Raw genomic sequence first — 17,547 nt, forward strand, 5'->3', positions numbered from 1 at the left:
CATTGTCCTGCTGAAACGGCTGATAATGGCTAATGAGTTCCAGCTCGCCATTATAGCCTCGTAATTACACCGCTATTCAGCGCCTGAGATTGCCAGGCTCCTGCCATTATCCAGCCGTGTGTGCCTTGTGTTGGGAAGGAGGTGGGGAGAGCACGTTACTAGGACACAGATGAATGCAATCGGGGAATGAATAGAGGTTCCCCAGCCCCGGCGATTAAACTGAAACCCACACTCAGGCTCTGCAGCCCCACGGCTTGTCTGGTTCCCCCTATGGCCAGCGCAGGGCATGCATATCTGGCTCCTGGGGATGGGGCTCCAACCCCCAAGGTTGCACCCTGTGGGGCTCAGTCTCGCCCCTCTCCTGGGGAGCAAAACCCGCCGCCAGGCTGTAAATCCCAGGCATGAGGCACTGGGGTGGGTCACGCATTTTAGGGACATCTATCACCACAGGAGGAATGGCTCAATAAATCCAGATGTGTGCCCACCTCCTGATGGACCAGAGCCTTGGGGTCAGCTAAGGGCAGGGAGAAACCCCAGCGTCAGAAATGGTTTTCTCCAAATGTCCTAAAGGCTCCTTGCCAAAGCAGGTTGCCTGGAAGCTCCCCAGGGCCGTGCTGGAGGTAATGGTGCATGTCCAAGCTCCTGGCAAGGGAGGGACCCCAGCAGGACTCCCATCTTGCCTTCTTTTAAACATACCTAACATTACTCCAGCTGCAATGTGCAAGTGGAAGTTAGGAAATCCCTGATACTGGTGACAGACGGAGCACAGAGGCTTGATTTAAAAACTGCTCAATCTGAAAGCCAAGAGTTACACCTCAGCCTGCAAAGCCCAAGGTGGGCTTGGACACCTCTGGGGTCCTCAGAGCATCGGCACCCCAGAGCCTCAGTCTGAGGCAGAGCATGGGCAAAGCAGCGTGGAGACACTTAGAAACACCAAAGAGCCGTGGACTGGACACGGCCATTCCCTCCACATGTGGAAACCATGCTCTGCCCTCTCTCCCAGGCACCTTCTGGGATAGAGCAACCTGAACCTGAAGACTTTTCAGCACAAGGAGGCACACGCAGAATGCTCTGGCAGTGCCCACTGACAAGCCACCCTGGGGGGCCACTGTGCTGCCCACCCAGCCCACCCCAGCCTTTGCTCCCTGCGTTCTCACTGAGCATCCTTGGGGTGTTCCAGCACTGGGGCTGGTGGCCGTCCCCGAGCAGGGCAGTGCCCCGGGGCCCCTTCACAGCCCCGCTCCCTCTGTGACTGGCCCTGCGTGCTCCCTGACAACTGCTCTCAGCATCCCCCCTTGCCTTTGTTCGGGTAAATCATGGCCTTTGCAACCAAGATGGGAATGAACAGCAGGTAAAGCTTATTTGTAAGGATGCCGAGGCAACACTGCTATTTAACTTTGTGCCATTTTTTCCCCTCTAAATCCCCCTCAGTTCCTCATGGAGATAAATTACAGTCTGCTGTGCCCAGAAAGCTGGATCCCCTGCTGCTCAGCTGCTCACCCGCTGCCTCTGTGCCCTTTCCTAGTGAAGCAAAACACCCTGCCCTGCCCCACGGAGCAGAGCTTCAATAAGAACTGATGTGTCTGGGGAGCTGCCTGGCAGATTGGTTGCATTTCTGGACTGTGATTTGAAAGCAGAGTTGCAGGGCGTGCTCTTTCCCTGCTAATCTATAGGGTTTAATGCCAGAAAGCATTCTCATGTTCATCCAACCTGCTCTCCTCTGCCCCCAGCACCCCAAATCTCACACCGCTGCTGGAGAGGCAGCGAATTTTCATTTGTAACCTTCAAGTTTCAGAACCACCCCCCTCATTTCTCCCTGGGAAGAAGAAAGTCATTAAAACAAGCAGTCCCTTTGCTACGCTGCTCGTGGATCATCCCACTCCCAGATGGGATGTCTGTGCTGCAGCAGAGTTCGTTAGACTGGATTTGCATAGTCTGGGTTTATATTTGGTTTCTAGCTTTGGATGGCTTATTCCATTCCCAGGGGCTCTGATGCGTCTTTTCCCTTTGCAGGGTTTGGAGCTACACTAACTCAGTAACAACCTCAGAGAGTGCAAATGCTGAGAGGTAATTTATTAAATACAGGCAACATGAGTGATATTTCCCTGGGCACTGATTTATCAGGAGCGGGAAGGAGAAGGAGCAGACAGCGCAACCCCACTATCCATACTCTGTTGCAAAGCATCAGCTATTTGGCACACACATGACTCCTGTGCTTGTGCTCAGTTCCGCTCCGCTCCCCCACCGAGGCAGAAATCCTGACTGCTGTGCTCCCCAGACTCCCCCTTTTAAGAAGGCAGAGGGAAAGTCCGCAAGATAAAACCCTGCATTTGCACCCACATGCAGAGAAACGTATCGTGGCCCCGTGGGCGCCAGCACAGCGTGGGTACCCACAGCACCCGGGCAGCAACTGCAGGGGCTGGCGGCGAAGGGGTCTGTGCCAGCAATGCCTGCAGCCAGCCATGCCCCTGTGGTCCCCGCGCCGAGGGCTGCTGCTGCCCCGGTGCCCGGCGGGGACGGCAGTTGTGTGGTCTGCGCGATGCATCCTTCCCTCCGTGGGACCCCTCACCCCGCCGTTTGGCTCAGAGCACCAGCCCCTAGGGGCACAGCTCCCTTCCCAGCGGCTCCGTAGCCCTCATCCCAGAGCCCTGACCCCAGCTGGAGCCAGCAGTGCCAGATAATAATCCAGGAAGTGGAAAAATGAAGGCTGCAAGGTCACGCACCCCACAGCAGTATCTCTGCAGCCCTCCATTAATCCTGACAGATGCATACATGGCTCCTTCAGGGATGGGGACTGACACTCCCCTGTGCCTTATTCCAGCATGTCACTGCTCCTGCCTCAAGGACCATTTCCAAAACTCTGATCTGAACCTCTCTCGCTGCAGATGAACCCCATCCCTGCCTGCCCCAGCCACCATGGTGCAGGGACCAAGTTGCTCCCTCTCCCACGCAGGTCCCCTCTGACAGCCCCGCTCCCCACAACCAGCCCCCAGTCCCAGGGCACAGCCCTCCCTCAGGGTCTCTCTGCCTTGCTGGGGTAGGACCCGCTCAGCTTGTGCTCCCACCCCACATCTGTGCTGTTGGTGATCCTCTCCCACCAAACACCTTCCTCAAGTTCCTAGGCAACAGCATCCTTTCTGTCAGCCCTTGCCTCCCGTTCGCCAAGTCCACTTTGAAATCTCAGCCTGTCCTCCAGCCCTCTTGTGTCTCTCCCATCCTTGTGGCATCTGCAAATGCCCTAAGCAGGTCGTGTCCCATCACACAGACTGCTAATGGAAACACAGACGAGGCTCAGACACCAGACTGACCCCTGAGCTCAGTACTGGAGGACAGAGCAGCTGCAACCTCTCATCCTACACTTGCATTGCATTTTTCAAGTTTTCCCAAGATTTCACCCAGCTGCTTGAATATAATCGAGTCCCAGCACAGGCTCACGGTGCTGCCCAAGCAACAAAAGGCAGGGCAGAGTCCTTCCCAGTCCCGGGAGAGCTGGTTCCCTCCAGCATCCATCAGCATCTACCAGCTCCCTGCAGCCCACGGGGCCCAGCTGGGTGCTAACCCCATCCCCTTAAGGTGCAAGAGGGGTACAGGGTGCTACTGCCCACTGCTCAGGGAGGGGGTACTGGGCACCCACACCCTGGGCTGACACAGCTGTACAAGGGGCTCAGCACCTTCTCCTCTTTTTCCTTCCCATCCCTCCCTTTTACCAGACCCTTCAAGGAAGAGCAAAGGTGCCCAGAGGATTCATAGAAGTCCTTTTATGGGTCCTATACACCCCAGGGCAAACATCTTGACAGCACTCCTCCTACCAGATGCCTGCAAGGTGATGTGCCCAAAGAGGAGAGCTCCAATATGTGCTATTTGGGCTCATCTCAAAGTAACTGCCCTTAGCCAAAGGGGAACCCAGACCCAAGCACAGCATTGGCCCCCAGAGCATGGGAGGCTCTGTAAGCTTTTATGAGGTACTAAAGCGGGTTAGCATCACAATAAATTTTTAAGCGCTACAAACAGCATCGATCCAGCGAGTAACAGTGAGGATCCGGGAAGCCTTTCTGCTCTTCCTAACTTCTCTCTGGGGTTTTCATGCCACAGCCATTAGCCGCTCGCAGTCAGGGAATGCTTTACACTCTCACGCAGCATCATAGTGTGTCACCTTCATGTTAAAAATAAATAAATAACCTCCCTCAAACCCAGTATGAGAGAAAAAAGGCAGCAGGTCATTTCCATTTCACAAATGGGGAAACTGAGGCTCAGCCAAGAGAACAGGTTTGCCTGGATATCCCCAAAATTTGGCTTTTTGTGCCATGCTGAATAGCTTGAAAGGGAGTGCTGCTGCTCCTGTGGTTCCTCTGCTTCCTAGGGCAGAGGAGGCAGCCCAGTCCTCAGGCTTCATCCTGCCATTCAGCAGATCAAGGTCCGATTCACCCTGCATCTTCCTCAGCAAACCTCCCTTCCTCATCCCTCCTGGAGCAGCTCACAGAGGGGACGGGAGGACAAGTGCAACCAACCTGCTCAGTTATGGGTGGCTGCTCAACCCCAGACCATCTGGGTCTCCTGGAGCATTTTGGAGCTGGGGCTTCTTCCTACTGAGACATATCCAGGGCCAGCAGCTTGCAGCTCTCCCGCTCTTGGTGCCCAGGGCTGCTCTTCGGCTGTATCGCTTAAAAAATTAATCTTCCCTTTTTTTCTGATCTTCTTCCTCCTAGCAGCCTCTCTCCCACATAGGACACTTGCCTCTGCTATTTTGAGCAGCAAGTGCATCCAAAATGCATGCCAGGAAAGCAGATAGTCAGCACCCCCTTCAGAGCCTGTATGTGGCAGAGAGGCCTGAGATGGTCCCAGAGGGGACAGCCTTGGACCAACTCTGCACCACACCAGGGAGAGGTTCCTTCCATCACACTTCATTCCCTACCCAATTTCAGTGGCGCCACAACCCTAATGACCAGGCTGCAAACCATCCCCTCTTGATGCTCACATTGCTAATTGCAGCCTAGTGCCGTACAGCAGGAAAACCTCCACTCGCCACTCCCGCCACTGCAGCCATCCCTGGCTGTCCCCTGAGCAAGGACAAGGGCCAGCTGCCGGAGCTGGCCTTGGAGCTACTCAATCTGGAAGCCCACCAGGGAGCAGTGATCAGGGTCTGACACCCCCCAGGATGGGGCCATTTGCTAACGCACAACTGTTTTTTTAATTGCCTGTCAGCAAAACATTCACAGAAACATCTCCTTGCCTTTTAGGTTTTATGAAAGGTTATTTCAGTAGCAATAAAGAGGATGCGTCTGCAGCACTAAGTACCTCTGGAGCAGGCAGGGAACCATGAAGGACTTGGATGTGAGACAAAGACAGGCTCCTTGGTTGCCCACCTCGCCCTCCCGTGCATGCAGGGGTGCATACGTCCTGCTCCAGTGCTCGCCTCGCCCACCCGCACCAGCTCCCCAGGGAGCAAATCACAGCAAGGACGCAGGAAAAGCCCCTCTCAACACAGGGTCACGGGCTCGTACACCTTCCCCTGGATGGAACGCCCTTTCCCTGCCCACACCGCTTCGGTGGCACCACAAGTCCCCTCTGTCCCCCGGGCTGCAGGCTCTGCTCCCCCGCAGGGGGTCTCTGGAGCATCCTTTGCATTTTATAGCTGCCCCGCTCTTCTGCTGGCCGGAGGTTCGGTTGGAAACAATGAAGTAGGGGAGCACAAAACTCAAAGCAAGTGCACGTCCTGTAAGGAATCAGCTAGATGGTTTCTGTGCGTGTGTGTGCACAGGGTGCTATCCTGCACCGGCACCGCTGCCGCCGTGCCCAGCTCACGCCACGGCTGCAGGCTCTGGGGACAGCAGCAGCAGCAGCGACAGCGTTTGAAGGTGCACACAAGAGACCCACAATTAAAGCCAGGAACAATTCCTCCTCTTCGCTCCCACCTCAGTGATGAGAAACTGCCAGCGGCACAATGCATCACCCCAGAGGAGCAAAGTGGCAGCACATTTAAGGCAAAAAATATCTATTTTAAAGGATGCAATAAAACAGAGCCAGGGAAGGGTTTATAGGGAAGCAATTGCTGTGCAGGGTGAGAAGTGGTCACCAGAGGCCAATCCGCCTGGCTTTATTGCCTGTTACCAGTGACTTTTCCCAAACAGGGGACAATAGATCCTCTGCTATCAGCCTCAGCTCCAGTCAATACAAACACGACATAGTTTTTTAAACTAATATTTTTCCAGCATGCAATTCCATGGAGAGTGAGAACGCAGCGTTACCATGGCGATATATAGACAGCATCTGCCTTGGACGTAGCTGAAGGGAGAAATTGGAATAGAATTGCAAATTTCCTCTGTCCGGGAAGGCTCCCAAGGAAGCCACTGCAGCGGGCTGAGCAGGCTGCCTTCCCCAGCCAGCCTGCATCCTCCAGCGCCCAGCACTGGCTCTCCCGAGAGCCAAGGGCAGCGGGGCTGGCCGAGCACTGCCCTGGCTAGATATTGGTCCTGCATCCCGCCCCAGAGCTCCGCAGAGCCTGCACACTGCCTCGCGGCCTCTGCAACACCAAAAACTTGCCCAGGTACCCCAGGAAACGGAGAAGTTGATCCCCTCAAGGTGCTTCCTAAGAATTAACATTCCCCCGAAGCCCTTCGAGGAGACACAGCCCAACAACTGGTGTCAAATGCACGAGCGCTGCTGCGATACACCAGCCTTGCCGCTGCGAGACATTTTGATTAACCGGCTAGAGGAAGACACGGATGCATGAATGAAACACACTCTGAACAAGAGCTCGCTGCTGTAATTTCGGCAGGGGACAGTCAGGCAGCGCGTGTGCGTGCTTCAGGTGCGGCCACCACGTCATCACGCTCTTGTACCCAAAGACTGAAGCTCAGCACCCCTTCCCTCCATCAACGCAGACAGGGAAGACAGCAGAGCTGCCTGCAGTCTGGATGGGGCCCATTTCAGAACAGGCAAACCCCAAGTCAAGGGAACAAGGCAAATGGGAACCCCATGCAGTGCTGAGGCCAGGGACTCTGGAAGAGAGAAGAGGGGGCCAAGAGGGATGCAATGATGGAGACCCCCAAACCTAGCTCTGCTGGCCCTCTGCACAGGGGCAGAGGGGCACTGCACAGCCGACAGTGAGATGGGGGCTGTTCAGCCCACTGGGGAGTAGGCAAAAAGGGTGAGGGGGGCAATTCTCAGCTGTCAGCTGAAAACTTCAAAAGCAGGAGTGAATGCAGCACCATGAGGCTCTATTCCCCACGAGCAAAGAGCTGGGCTAGAAGCAGCCATCTGACAGTGGCAAACTCACACTGATCCTGATCCTGCTGGCATGGGAGGAGTGACCCAGCTCCCTGCGGGGCAGTCTGCTCCTCAGAGATGCTTTCAAAGAAAGCAAGAAAGAAAAGCAAGCAAACAGGGAAGGGAACTGTTCTCTTCTCCCACGGCTTTCCCCCAGCGGCTGAGACCCGAAGGACTCCTGGGAACAGATAACACGGTAGTGCTGGAGGATTATCACCCCATCCTGCCTATGATACCTCCAGGGGCTGCTCTATCATGCTTGCCAGAGGCATAGGCTGGAGCACAGGCAGCGTGCAAAGCGTCCAGAGATTTTGCTACTTCCCACCTTGCTCCAGCATAAGCCTCTCTGCTCAGTGCCTGATCCAGGCAGAGGTGAGGGTGCATCGCTCAGCATTTACGATGGGTTGCAGAGTAGAAGTCACTTAGGGAACAACGTGCTGTGCCCTGGTGCAAGGAAAGAGGGGTCCCACGTCCCTGCATGAAGCTACCACCCATGCTCCATCCTAAACACATCTCCAGACCTTACCCTGCACCAACAGCAGGGCACGAGGGAGACATCACAGGGGAAACCTTCAAGCAGAAGACAAGACAGTTTCTCCCCAGCCCATGATTCTCCAAAGTTGCAGTGACTCTGCAAGGCAAATATTTCCCTCTTCTTCAAAGGAAAAGGGTGTATTTCAGAAGTGATGGAGCTTAGACCTCGCCACAGGATGCTTGCTGAGTCCCCATGATGACTCTGGCAGTGCCAGCATGCATGGCCCACAGCAGCAGCAGCACTGCCCTGTCCAGGGGTTCGACCCAAGCCACCATGGGGCTCAGGCAGGTGGGAGGCTGGAGAAAGCCTGGAGCCTCCCAACACCGTGCTGGCTGCCCCGCAAGGCTGCGGGCACGCAACAGGTGGGCAGCACAGCAGCAGGGACACCGCTGCTCACCAGCACTGTGGGATGCATGGCGAGGTTGGCATCGCTCGTGCTGTGCACTCTGGGGCTTGGGAAGAGGCAGGCAGCAAAGGGCACCAGGAGGGGGTTGCTCGCTTCCCAAAGAAAGCCAGCCCCTGGAGACTGAAGTCCCGAGCACAGACCCTGCTGCAGGGTCCCCTAGACTTGCTAGCTGACCCCGCTCCATCAAGTGGCAAGAAGCTGGAGACTGTGAGGTTGAAGCCTCTTTACAGGGAACTTGAACTCGCTTGCGAGCTGTTACAGCAGGAATTCACTGCTCAGAGATAGACCTGCTCTGCACAGACACCCTCAAGCACCTGCAAGGGCGTGCAACACAGCGGGAAGTAGTTAACCAGCAGACAACACCCACGAGAGAGCAGCACGTCTAGCTCAACGCAACCAGCAGATCCGGCATCGGCAGCTGCATGAATATACCGAAAACCTAATGTCACCAATCCGCCACGGACATGGAGGAGCGGATCAGTGGAGGCAGAACAGCAGACAGCAAGCAGGACCCGCTGCCGGAGGGGCAGAGATGCCCTGCAGGGCAGGAGCGAGACACCCACCCAAGGGCATCCTCTGCCAGCCCACTCCAGCACCGTCTCCTCTGGGTGGTGCTGAGCACCTGGGTGCATGGATCGCTGACGCTGCCGAGCCCACAGAGCTCCCCGAGGAGCAGAAAGGGCTGGTGCAGGCTATGCGCAAACCTCCCCCTTGCCCTGGGTACAAAGGGGGATCCTGTCTCGGAGCTCACAAACTGGCTCTGAGGGACTGCAGGTTGCAGCAGCCTGGTTGCTGTGCTGGGTAATGATCATTTGTATGAGGGTAATTACGGCAGGAGAAAACTCCACTAAAGCAGTGTCCCGCAGAGCTCCCGGCGCTGCATGCTGGCTGCAGCCTTGGTGGCTGCCGGGCTGCCTGCAGTACCTGCCTGCGGGGTCTGTCCCCAGCCGCAGGCAAAGGGCACTTTCACACTCCAGTAACCAGAGGCAGGGACAGGAGGAGCCCCGCGTGTGTGGCTGTCCTGGGACGCATCCTGCAGCTCTGCTGCTCAAGGCAGGGGCAAACCACTGCTTCCCTGCTCTGCAAGGGGGGACACCGGGGCAGCCTGGCCCCACGGCTAGGGCTTGGGGGGGGCTACTGTGCCACCAGGCTCCACCGCAGCCCCTGGGATGGGGCACCCACTGCCCTCAAGGAGTGGGGAGAGGCTGGGGACAGCCCTGCTCTCCTGCTGGGACTTGGGGACACCTGAATGCCAGGAACCTGCTGCCAGAAGCGGGTTGGACACATTCAGCTCATGTCCCTCTCCCCAGAGTGGAGACCCGCTGCAGCCACAGGGCCCCCAGGCAGGGAGACCTGCCCAGGCGGGCACAGCAGCAAATGGGCACCCTGCTCTGGGGAGCTCAGCGGGCGCTGCAGGACCCCTGCAGCCATCTGGACCGTGACTGTGAGAGAAAAGCTTTCGTTACCAAGGGGTCCAGCCAAGAGACCCAGGGACAGCCCCCAGCATCCTGTGGAGATGTGGCAGCAGCTTTGCTGAGCAGGGAGGTGCAGCCACAGGGGACTGTCAGGGCTGGATGAGCCGTGCGTGTGGCTGGAGGCTGGTCACACCAGGGGGGTGCCAAGGGGATCGTGGGGGAATGGGGCCTGATCCTAGCACCATGTGCAGCACTCCCAGGAGGGCTTCCCAGGGACAATGGGGTGCCCTGCATGGGTAGGGGCTTGGGGTGGCAGGGACCATCAGGAAACCCCTCTGCTTGTGTAGGTGCCCCATGACAAGTTACAGCAGGGGTGGCCACACACCTGGCTGTAAGTGCCATGGTGCGAGCAGCCCCACACATGCAGCCTGCTCCAGGCTGCCCCTGTGCAAATGTTCCCCCTGGAGCAACCCACCCCCTGGGGCACAGCTCTAATCCCAACCCTGCTCTGCATGCTTTTACACACACGGGCTCTTGCACATGCCCAACCCCTTGCACACCGTTCCTGCAGATGAAAGGTTTCACAAGCACCCAGCCCCAGCAGGCTCTTGCACGAACACTGCTCCCCACCTCGACGGGCTGTTGCACCCCTCTCCTGGAGGGGATGATGCCCATACACTCACCCAATAGGCTCTTGCACGGACAGGCACTTTTACGCACTCCCAACCCCCCTGCTGAGCGGGACGCTGCACAGGCACCCACCCCACCGTGTTCTTGCACACGCACCTTTTGCCCCGGCTTTGGCACATGCTCCCACGGGCATTTGCACAAGTACTCCCCTTAACAGACAAACGCATCGCCCTTGCACGAGTGCTCGCACACACACTCCGCCCCAGACAGGCTGCTGCACAAACCACCACCCCCACCCCGGACAGGCTCTTGCACACGCATCCCCCGCGGGGCTCCCGCACCCACTCCTGTCAGGCTCTCAAACGTGCATCCCCCGCGCTGGGCACTTGCCTGTCCCTCGCACCCCCCCCACCCCCCCCCACCCCCCCAGGACAAGCACTTGGCCCAAGCCCCTGCCGGGCTCTTGCACACGCCCGCACCCCCGACACGGGCCGTTGCACACCCACCCGCGCCGGCCGCTCCCACCCGCGCCGGGCCGGACAAAGCCCGGCGGTACTCACAGGCGCTCGGTGCCGCGGGGGATGCTCTTGGGCACGGCGCGCAGGGCCGTGCCGTGGCAGTCCACGGTGCTGCCGCTGCAGGCGCAGAGCGGCGGGCAGGCGGCGGCGGGGCCCCGGCACAGCGCGGCGCACGCCAGCAGCCAGGCGACGGCCCGCAGCCCCGCCGGGACCCCCGCCGCCCCCCCGGGGGTCGGGGCCGCCATGGCAGCGGGCAGCGGGGTTAGGCGGGGGGGCCGCTGCGCATCACCGGGGAGCGGGGCTGGGCACGGCTCGGCACACGGCTCGGCACGGCTCAGCTGCGGGGCGAGAGCCCCGTCGGTGCGCGCCCGCCCGCCCTCACTGCCGCCCCATCCCGCAGCCCAGGCACAGCCTCCGCGCTGGCTCCTCCCTCCCTCCCTGCCCGCCCCGACGGGCCCCCCCTCGCCCCCACCGCCGCCGCCCCTCCCCGCGCCCCCGGCAGCGGCGGTAGGAGCGGTCCCGGCCGGGCCGGGCACGGGCACCCCGGTAACCGGAGCCGTCGGGGCTCTGCACCGCCCCCGTCCGTGCAGCAAGGTGGGCTCCGGCTCGGTTCCCCCCCCCCCAACCCGCGGGGCGGGAGATCCCACCGCCACCCCCCCACACGCTCTTCCGTGAGATGGCTGCGGGATGCCGGGGTGCAGCAAGGCGAGCGGGGAGCCTGCGGGCAGAGGCACCCCCGGGGTCCGGCAGCCTGCAAACCGAGCGGCAGCAAGCGGAGCATTCCCACCCCTCCTCGGGGCGGGGGCAAAAGCTTTCGCATCCCCCGGTGTGCTCCAGGCACCCGTGGCCTGGCTGGCAGCCCGGAGCCCCCGTCCCCATCGCCCGGAGTCCAGGCGAGGTGCGGAGACCCGGCAGCCCACCGAGACCACGCAGTGGGCAGGAGCTGCTCAACCGGGATGGTACCCGGACTGATCGTGGGCAGCCTGCAGCTGAGCACCCTGGCACGCAGCGGGGACTTGAGCATGCATCTCCGCTTTGCTCTTTGCCCTGCACACAGATAGCAAATCTCACAGTCCTGGCTGTGGCATTAGCTATGTCCTTTCCCTCTCCAGGGGAACATCTTAAGAAATAAAACAACCAAAACGTTTTTGTGGCCAATCCACCAGGAAGAAAGAGGGAAAGCATACCTATTTCAACGCAAAAAAAGAAGCAAAGCCAAGAAATCTGGCCCCAAATGGTTGAAATCTCAGAAACGTGAGCATTGCACTCATTTTATTACCTTCCATTTTCTTTCCTGAGGTCTACAAATGCAAAGCAGGAGTGTGTAAGTAGGAGAGCTGGTCACCCATTTTATTAATGACACCTGAAACACTTGTAACCCCATGGCTCCAAGAGATGAGCCCTTAAGAAAAACAACAGGCATTTTGAGATGCCCAACAGAGCCCTGGCTGCCGGCAGCAACCGCTGCAAATGTCCTCCTCATAGAGGAAACCCATGGAAGGAGGGGAGGTGGGAGCCTGTTGCATCGCTCTGGCAGCGGGAGGAGAGGTGTGTGAGCACAGACACCCCACCGCACACTCATTTTCCCAGCCAGCAGGATATTTGCAGGGACAGTGGCAGGTCCCAGGGGCAGGAGCATCTCTTAAATCAATGCCCCCTGCATGTGGAGCTCCACAGGCTCCTTAATCAGGGTGAGAGGGAAGCGTCTGCACAGGGTCCCACTCCGGCAAGGGCCACCTCGCACACACAGAGGGTTGCACCAGCTTGGCCCAGATCAGCAGCCCTTTCCCACCCCGAATGCAGGCTCCCATCATCTGTCTGCATTTTTGTGACATCTCCTTCCTCTGGCCCCAATCCCGGGAGGAAGCTGTGCCTGTGATGGATGAAAGGGGTTTGTTCCTCGTTGCTACCCAGCAGCCCTGACAGCGAGGAAGATGAGCTGCTTCCCAGGACTCCGGGAGCCGACCCCTCGCTGGCACGGCTTCGGCAGGGGTGGCCTCGCAGCCCGGCCTGGGGCTCCCAGGGGGACCCTGGTGGCAGTGGCACCCGAAGAGGCTGCGTGCCAAAGACCTCAGCTGAATTTCAGGAAGTGAAGATTGTTTCCTAGTGGGTCGGTGTTCCCCAGAGCCGGCCGCTGCCAGTGTGATGCTTGCATTCCCCCTCCCTCCCAAACTCCCCCTCGCCCCTTGGCTGGCAGGGCAGAGCTGGGTCTTCCTAACCGGCCCTTTACCTCTGACACTGGTGGGAAGGCAGGAGCAGGATGAGGGATCTTGTTTCCTCCTTTTTGCAGTCACTTGCCCCAGGCAAATCCTTATGATTTGCTGAATAAATAGGCTCCCCCCGTCTCTGTGTCCAGCTGCAGCAACACTGGGTCAATTTACAGCAGAGCCACAATCTCGGCAGAGGGAGTAGCTGGAAGGGGCCTGCCTGGAGGCCACCATCATCTGCCCCAGTTCCATGGGATTACAGGGCCAGGAGGATGAAAATCCCATTTCAGGCCAATATCCAGATTTTCTCCTGTGGATACGTTGACTCCTGCTCTCCTATGGGAGCTTCTTGCCATCACCTGCCACGTAGCCAGAGCCCCGTGCCCTAGTACCACGGAGCATCCCACGGAGCCGGGCTGCCGGCCACGGCTGACCCCTCTGCAGCCGCTCGGGTCTCAAAAGCAACCTCCTTCCAGGGCTGCTAATGTGGCGAGGGCTGAGCGAGCCCAGTGAGGCAGGACAGCAGGGCTGGGCGGAACAGCCTAGTCATCAAGATCCCACTCCCACACCTCTGGTGCACTTGGGCAATCCCAAATCACCCAGACACCCTGTATGGGGTGGCGTGGGACTTGGAGAGAAACAGCTGCCCAGGAAAGGCCCAGGGTGCCTCTGATTACCAACGAGAAACAGGGAGAAAAATAAAAACCAAACTTTTCTTTATCAGGGGAGGCCTGGTCCTGCCGTCTGCCACCGGGATTTGGGCCAAACTGCTTGATAGAGAGAGAGACCATCTGGATCGTCTGATGGGCTCTGGGTTTGGTTAAAATGAAGCAGAAGCTTTTTTTGCAGGAGAGGAGTTTTCATGGGAAGATCCGGGGAAGGATTCCAGGGTATGCGCCAGACCTGTCGTGCAAAGAGATGCGAAGCAGCTACAAAGCTTCAAACAAAAATTGCTGCCAGTTTTAAGCCAAGCCGCCCAGGGCAGCATCCGGGCATTTCCACCCACCCCGGGACGGGCCGCAGCCCGTCCCCCGTTACCTCTCCCGTGGTCTGGGCTGGTGCTGGGTCCCCGCCAGAGCCGTCGGCGGCCAGTATCGCCTTCCAGCATGCTTGGGCTTCGAGGCAGCCGTGCTGCACCCCGTGCCTTGGTGCACAGGGGAGGAGGTAGCGTGTCCTGGCCCATGCTTCCTACAGCATGTACGCCGCGCTTTAAAGCCCCGTCACTAGTCCACAGCGGTGCTCAGCCCTTCGCAGGGTAGGACCAGGCACTGGTGCGGAGCAGAAGTGTTTAAAACACAGGCAATAGCCTGCCTGCACAATGCCTGCTCCAACTTCCCTGCTGAGGAGCATTGCCAATGGCAGGATCCCGCTTCCCTTGCATCGGGGCTGTGCTTCAAACCCTTCCTCCCACCAGCAACATCACTAAAACATACCTGGTTTAGGAGCAGTGGCTGCAAGACCTAGCTGGAGACATGTCGGGAGCAGAGTGGCTGTGACCTCCGTCTGCCCAGCATCCCCCAGAGACCCCGCACAGGGCAGGCTGCTGGGCTGCCCCTCCGCCGGCTGGGGCCACATCTGTCACGCCTGGCCAGCTCGGCTCGTGCTGGGAGGCCAGGCTGCCTTTGTCCCGCCGGACACGCTTGGCTTCGGAGGGTGAGGCATTGTGTGGGAGCAGGCCGGCGTGTCGGCCCCGTTAGGGCACCTGTTGGGCTTGCGCAGCACGACAATGCCCTTGATGGGTCTATTATGGAGTGGTGTGGGCGGCTGGGGGCCGCTGGGATCACAGTAAATCTCTCCTGGTTAGCAGCAGCGGCAGGCAGGGCTGGGATGTGCTCTTTCTGGCATCTCTCCAGGGACAAGCCCTACCTCGCTGGCAAACGGCAAAAGCATCACCGTGCAAACGTGGCCAGCACTGCCCTGCAAACACTGGCGGTGTTAACCTGCAGACACCACCAGCACCATCCTGTGCCAGCGCCACCCTGCAAACTCAGCCAGCGTTGCTCTGCAAACGTGGCCCCGCTGGCTGCAGGAGCAGGGGGCAGCTCCGCTGCCTGGGAACCTTGACACTGGGACTGGGCGAAGGGAACAGCATCCAGTGGGTCCTCTAGGATGATAGGGGAGACGCTGAGGCTCTCAGCCAGGCAAATTTGGCTCCAGCCTTGCACAACAGGGACTGCGCGAGTGGGGGGAGCCCAGCCTGTCCCGCTGCCTTGAGCAATTGCAGAACACAGCATGGAGGGGACAGTTCGCAAGGCACCGCGTCCCTGCTGCTCGTGGTGCAGCTGAGCAGAGGGGCCGAGCGCCACACCCTGGGTTCCCCAAACCAGCTTTAGTCCGCAAGGAAAACATTTGCGCCGAGCAGCCCAGACACAGATGGGATGTTGTTCCCAGTGCAGCTGGACACACCAACCGCCTGGGAGCTCTGTGGCGCGGCACAAGCTGGTTTGAATAAGCCACACGCGAGGAGGTGTTTGTGAAGCGCCTCGCACATGGAAACGCTATTGTTGGTGCAGCGTGGGATCGGGGATTCAGGGGTCCCCAGATGTAGCAATCGCTCCACATCCACGCTGTGCATACACACGTTTTTTTCCCCCCCCTTGCTCTGCCTGGAGCCACTCATTAACCCTCCTCAATGAAGATGCATTGCAGGGATAATTTACTGTTTAATAGACTAACTTTCCATTTGCTGTTGCCAAACGCATCCAGCATATTTCTCCATGGTGCCATAAACTGTAGCTCCTCTGCCATAAAACCCTGCCTCCCAGTAGGAGCAGGTGGGTTTTCAGGATTCAGCTGATGACCTTGGCCACGGGGTGAGCAGAGACAGTGGGCTTTGTTTTTAGAGGAACAGGGCTTGTTCCCACCAACCCTTATTGCAATCTCCATTGCACTGACATCCCTGAGCTGAGAAGCCATCTAACCTGAGAAATAAGAAGTGCCTCAGCCTGATGGATGAGGGAGAAGGCAGCTCTGTCCTGATTTTGTTAATGAAGATGCCCTGGGTGCAGACGAGCTTGCCCTTGCTCCATATTTATGGCTAGCTGGCGACAGTTGAATGCTGGGATGTAATCAATAAGCCGTGTGCCCCCTTGGGTTCATTGTGCTTCTGCAGCTGCGGACAGCCTTTCTGCACCTTGCCGGTCCCACAGTTGTGAGTGTGTGTCTCCACATCCTCTCTCATCCTCCCCCAGCCCTTACAGAGTTACAAGAGGCTGGAAGAAAGTCAGATTCTGCACAACCTGGGACAGGGGAGCTGGTGCCAGCCCCACTTTGTTTCCATCACTCAAATTCCCCCACTGTAGAGGAGGCACTTTCAGGGTGCAAGTGCTGCAGGAAGGAGCAGCAGCAGCCCCAGGGGCACAAGCCCAAGTGACTGGCTATCAGGGTCTGGCTCTGAAGGATGGTAAGAGGATGTCAGTAGACAAAAATAACTTGAAAAGGAAAGCGAAAGGGTTTAGCTCGCCTTGCGACAGCTCTGCTCAGGCCCAGGTGCTGACAGGGACTCACTGGAGCAGGAGGACCATGCTAGAGGCTACCTGCAGAGCTGATTTTTGTCCTCTGTAGGAGGGTGTTACTCCCCAGCCTCTTCCCTCGGCCTTCTCTGTGCTCTTTATGTTCTCGTTCACCTTATTTATAGCCCCAGCTTCCTATCCCCTCCATCCCCCAGATGCAACCAGGAAAGAAGAACCAGGCATCTCCAAGCCTGCCCCCCCCCAGCACATCTGGCCCTGGGGCCCCCAGAGTGGCGGGGCGGGCAGGGGGTCCCATCCCACAGCGTGTGCTGCCAGCCCCCTCTTGCGCTGCTGATGCAGAACGGCCTTGGCGAAGCACAATGGAGCCAGAGGCTTTTGTGCAAGAGGTTGCTGAGATCCTGCTCCCCAGCGGAGGAAGGCTGAGGCTTTGTAAGCGAAAAGTTTGGAAGAAACAAACCCTAAAACAACCTCAGGCCAACACAGACACCCCCACATGATAGACCCATGCACGCACCTAGTTATACACAGCCACCACGGTCAAGGCAGGTTTGCGCCTCCATTCGTCCCAATTCTCAGCCCCAACAGCACAGGAGCTTCAACCAAAAGAAGGGAGGATGAAGTGGAACTCAGTTCTCTCTGGTGCAAAAGGAGCCAGGCTTAAAATCGTGCAAGGCACCCCATGGGAAAGCTGGGTGGTGGATTTGTAAATCCTTCCCAACAGCAAGGCAGGGGAGGCTGCTCTAGCCTGGGAGAGGAGCCTGGTTTAATACAGGAGGTGGGACTGGAGAGGGGAGCACGGTACTGACCACTCCAGCTGGGACTCAGCAGGGAGAAAAGCTCTGCTCCCCCCAACCCAGTCTGAAATCAGCCAAGCGAAGGCTGCTGCTGGGAAGTATCTGAACTTCAGCCCATGATGTACAGCTGGACACAGCTTCTTGCATCAAGACACAGGAGCCTAGAAACAACCATTCCTCATGTGTGGGCACTTCCCAGGAACAAAGCTGGGCTGGAGCAGGATGGGGCTGGAGATCTGACACCAGCAGAGATCCCACCCTGGTCCACAACACAAGTGAAAGGTCAGCACAGGAGCCAGCACG

The 17,547-nt window shown here is 58.4% G+C and overlaps 1 protein-coding gene across 3 annotated transcripts in view; it reads right to left on the reverse strand.

The window, feature by feature from the left end:
- Positions 1 to 11,161, reverse strand: part of SLIT1 (slit guidance ligand 1) — a 63,897-nt gene extending 52,736 nt beyond the window's left edge. For all 3 annotated transcript variants that reach the window (XM_042790346.1, XM_042790345.1, XM_042790339.1), the window contains exon 1: positions 10,813 to 11,161. In XM_042790346.1, coding sequence (XP_042646280.1) covers positions 10,813 to 11,015 — 203 coding nt within the window. In that variant the 5' untranslated portion in view covers positions 11,016 to 11,161. The remainder of the gene's footprint in view (positions 1 to 10,812) is intronic.
- Between the last annotated feature and the right edge of the window lie 6,386 nt (positions 11,162 to 17,547).

Source organism: Tyto alba, unplaced genomic scaffold (genome assembly GCF_018691265.1).
Source record: "Tyto alba isolate M040663 unplaced genomic scaffold, T.alba_DEE_v4.0 Super-Scaffold_1, whole genome shotgun sequence".
NCBI classification, from domain to species: Eukaryota; Metazoa; Chordata; class Aves; order Strigiformes; family Tytonidae; genus Tyto; species Tyto alba.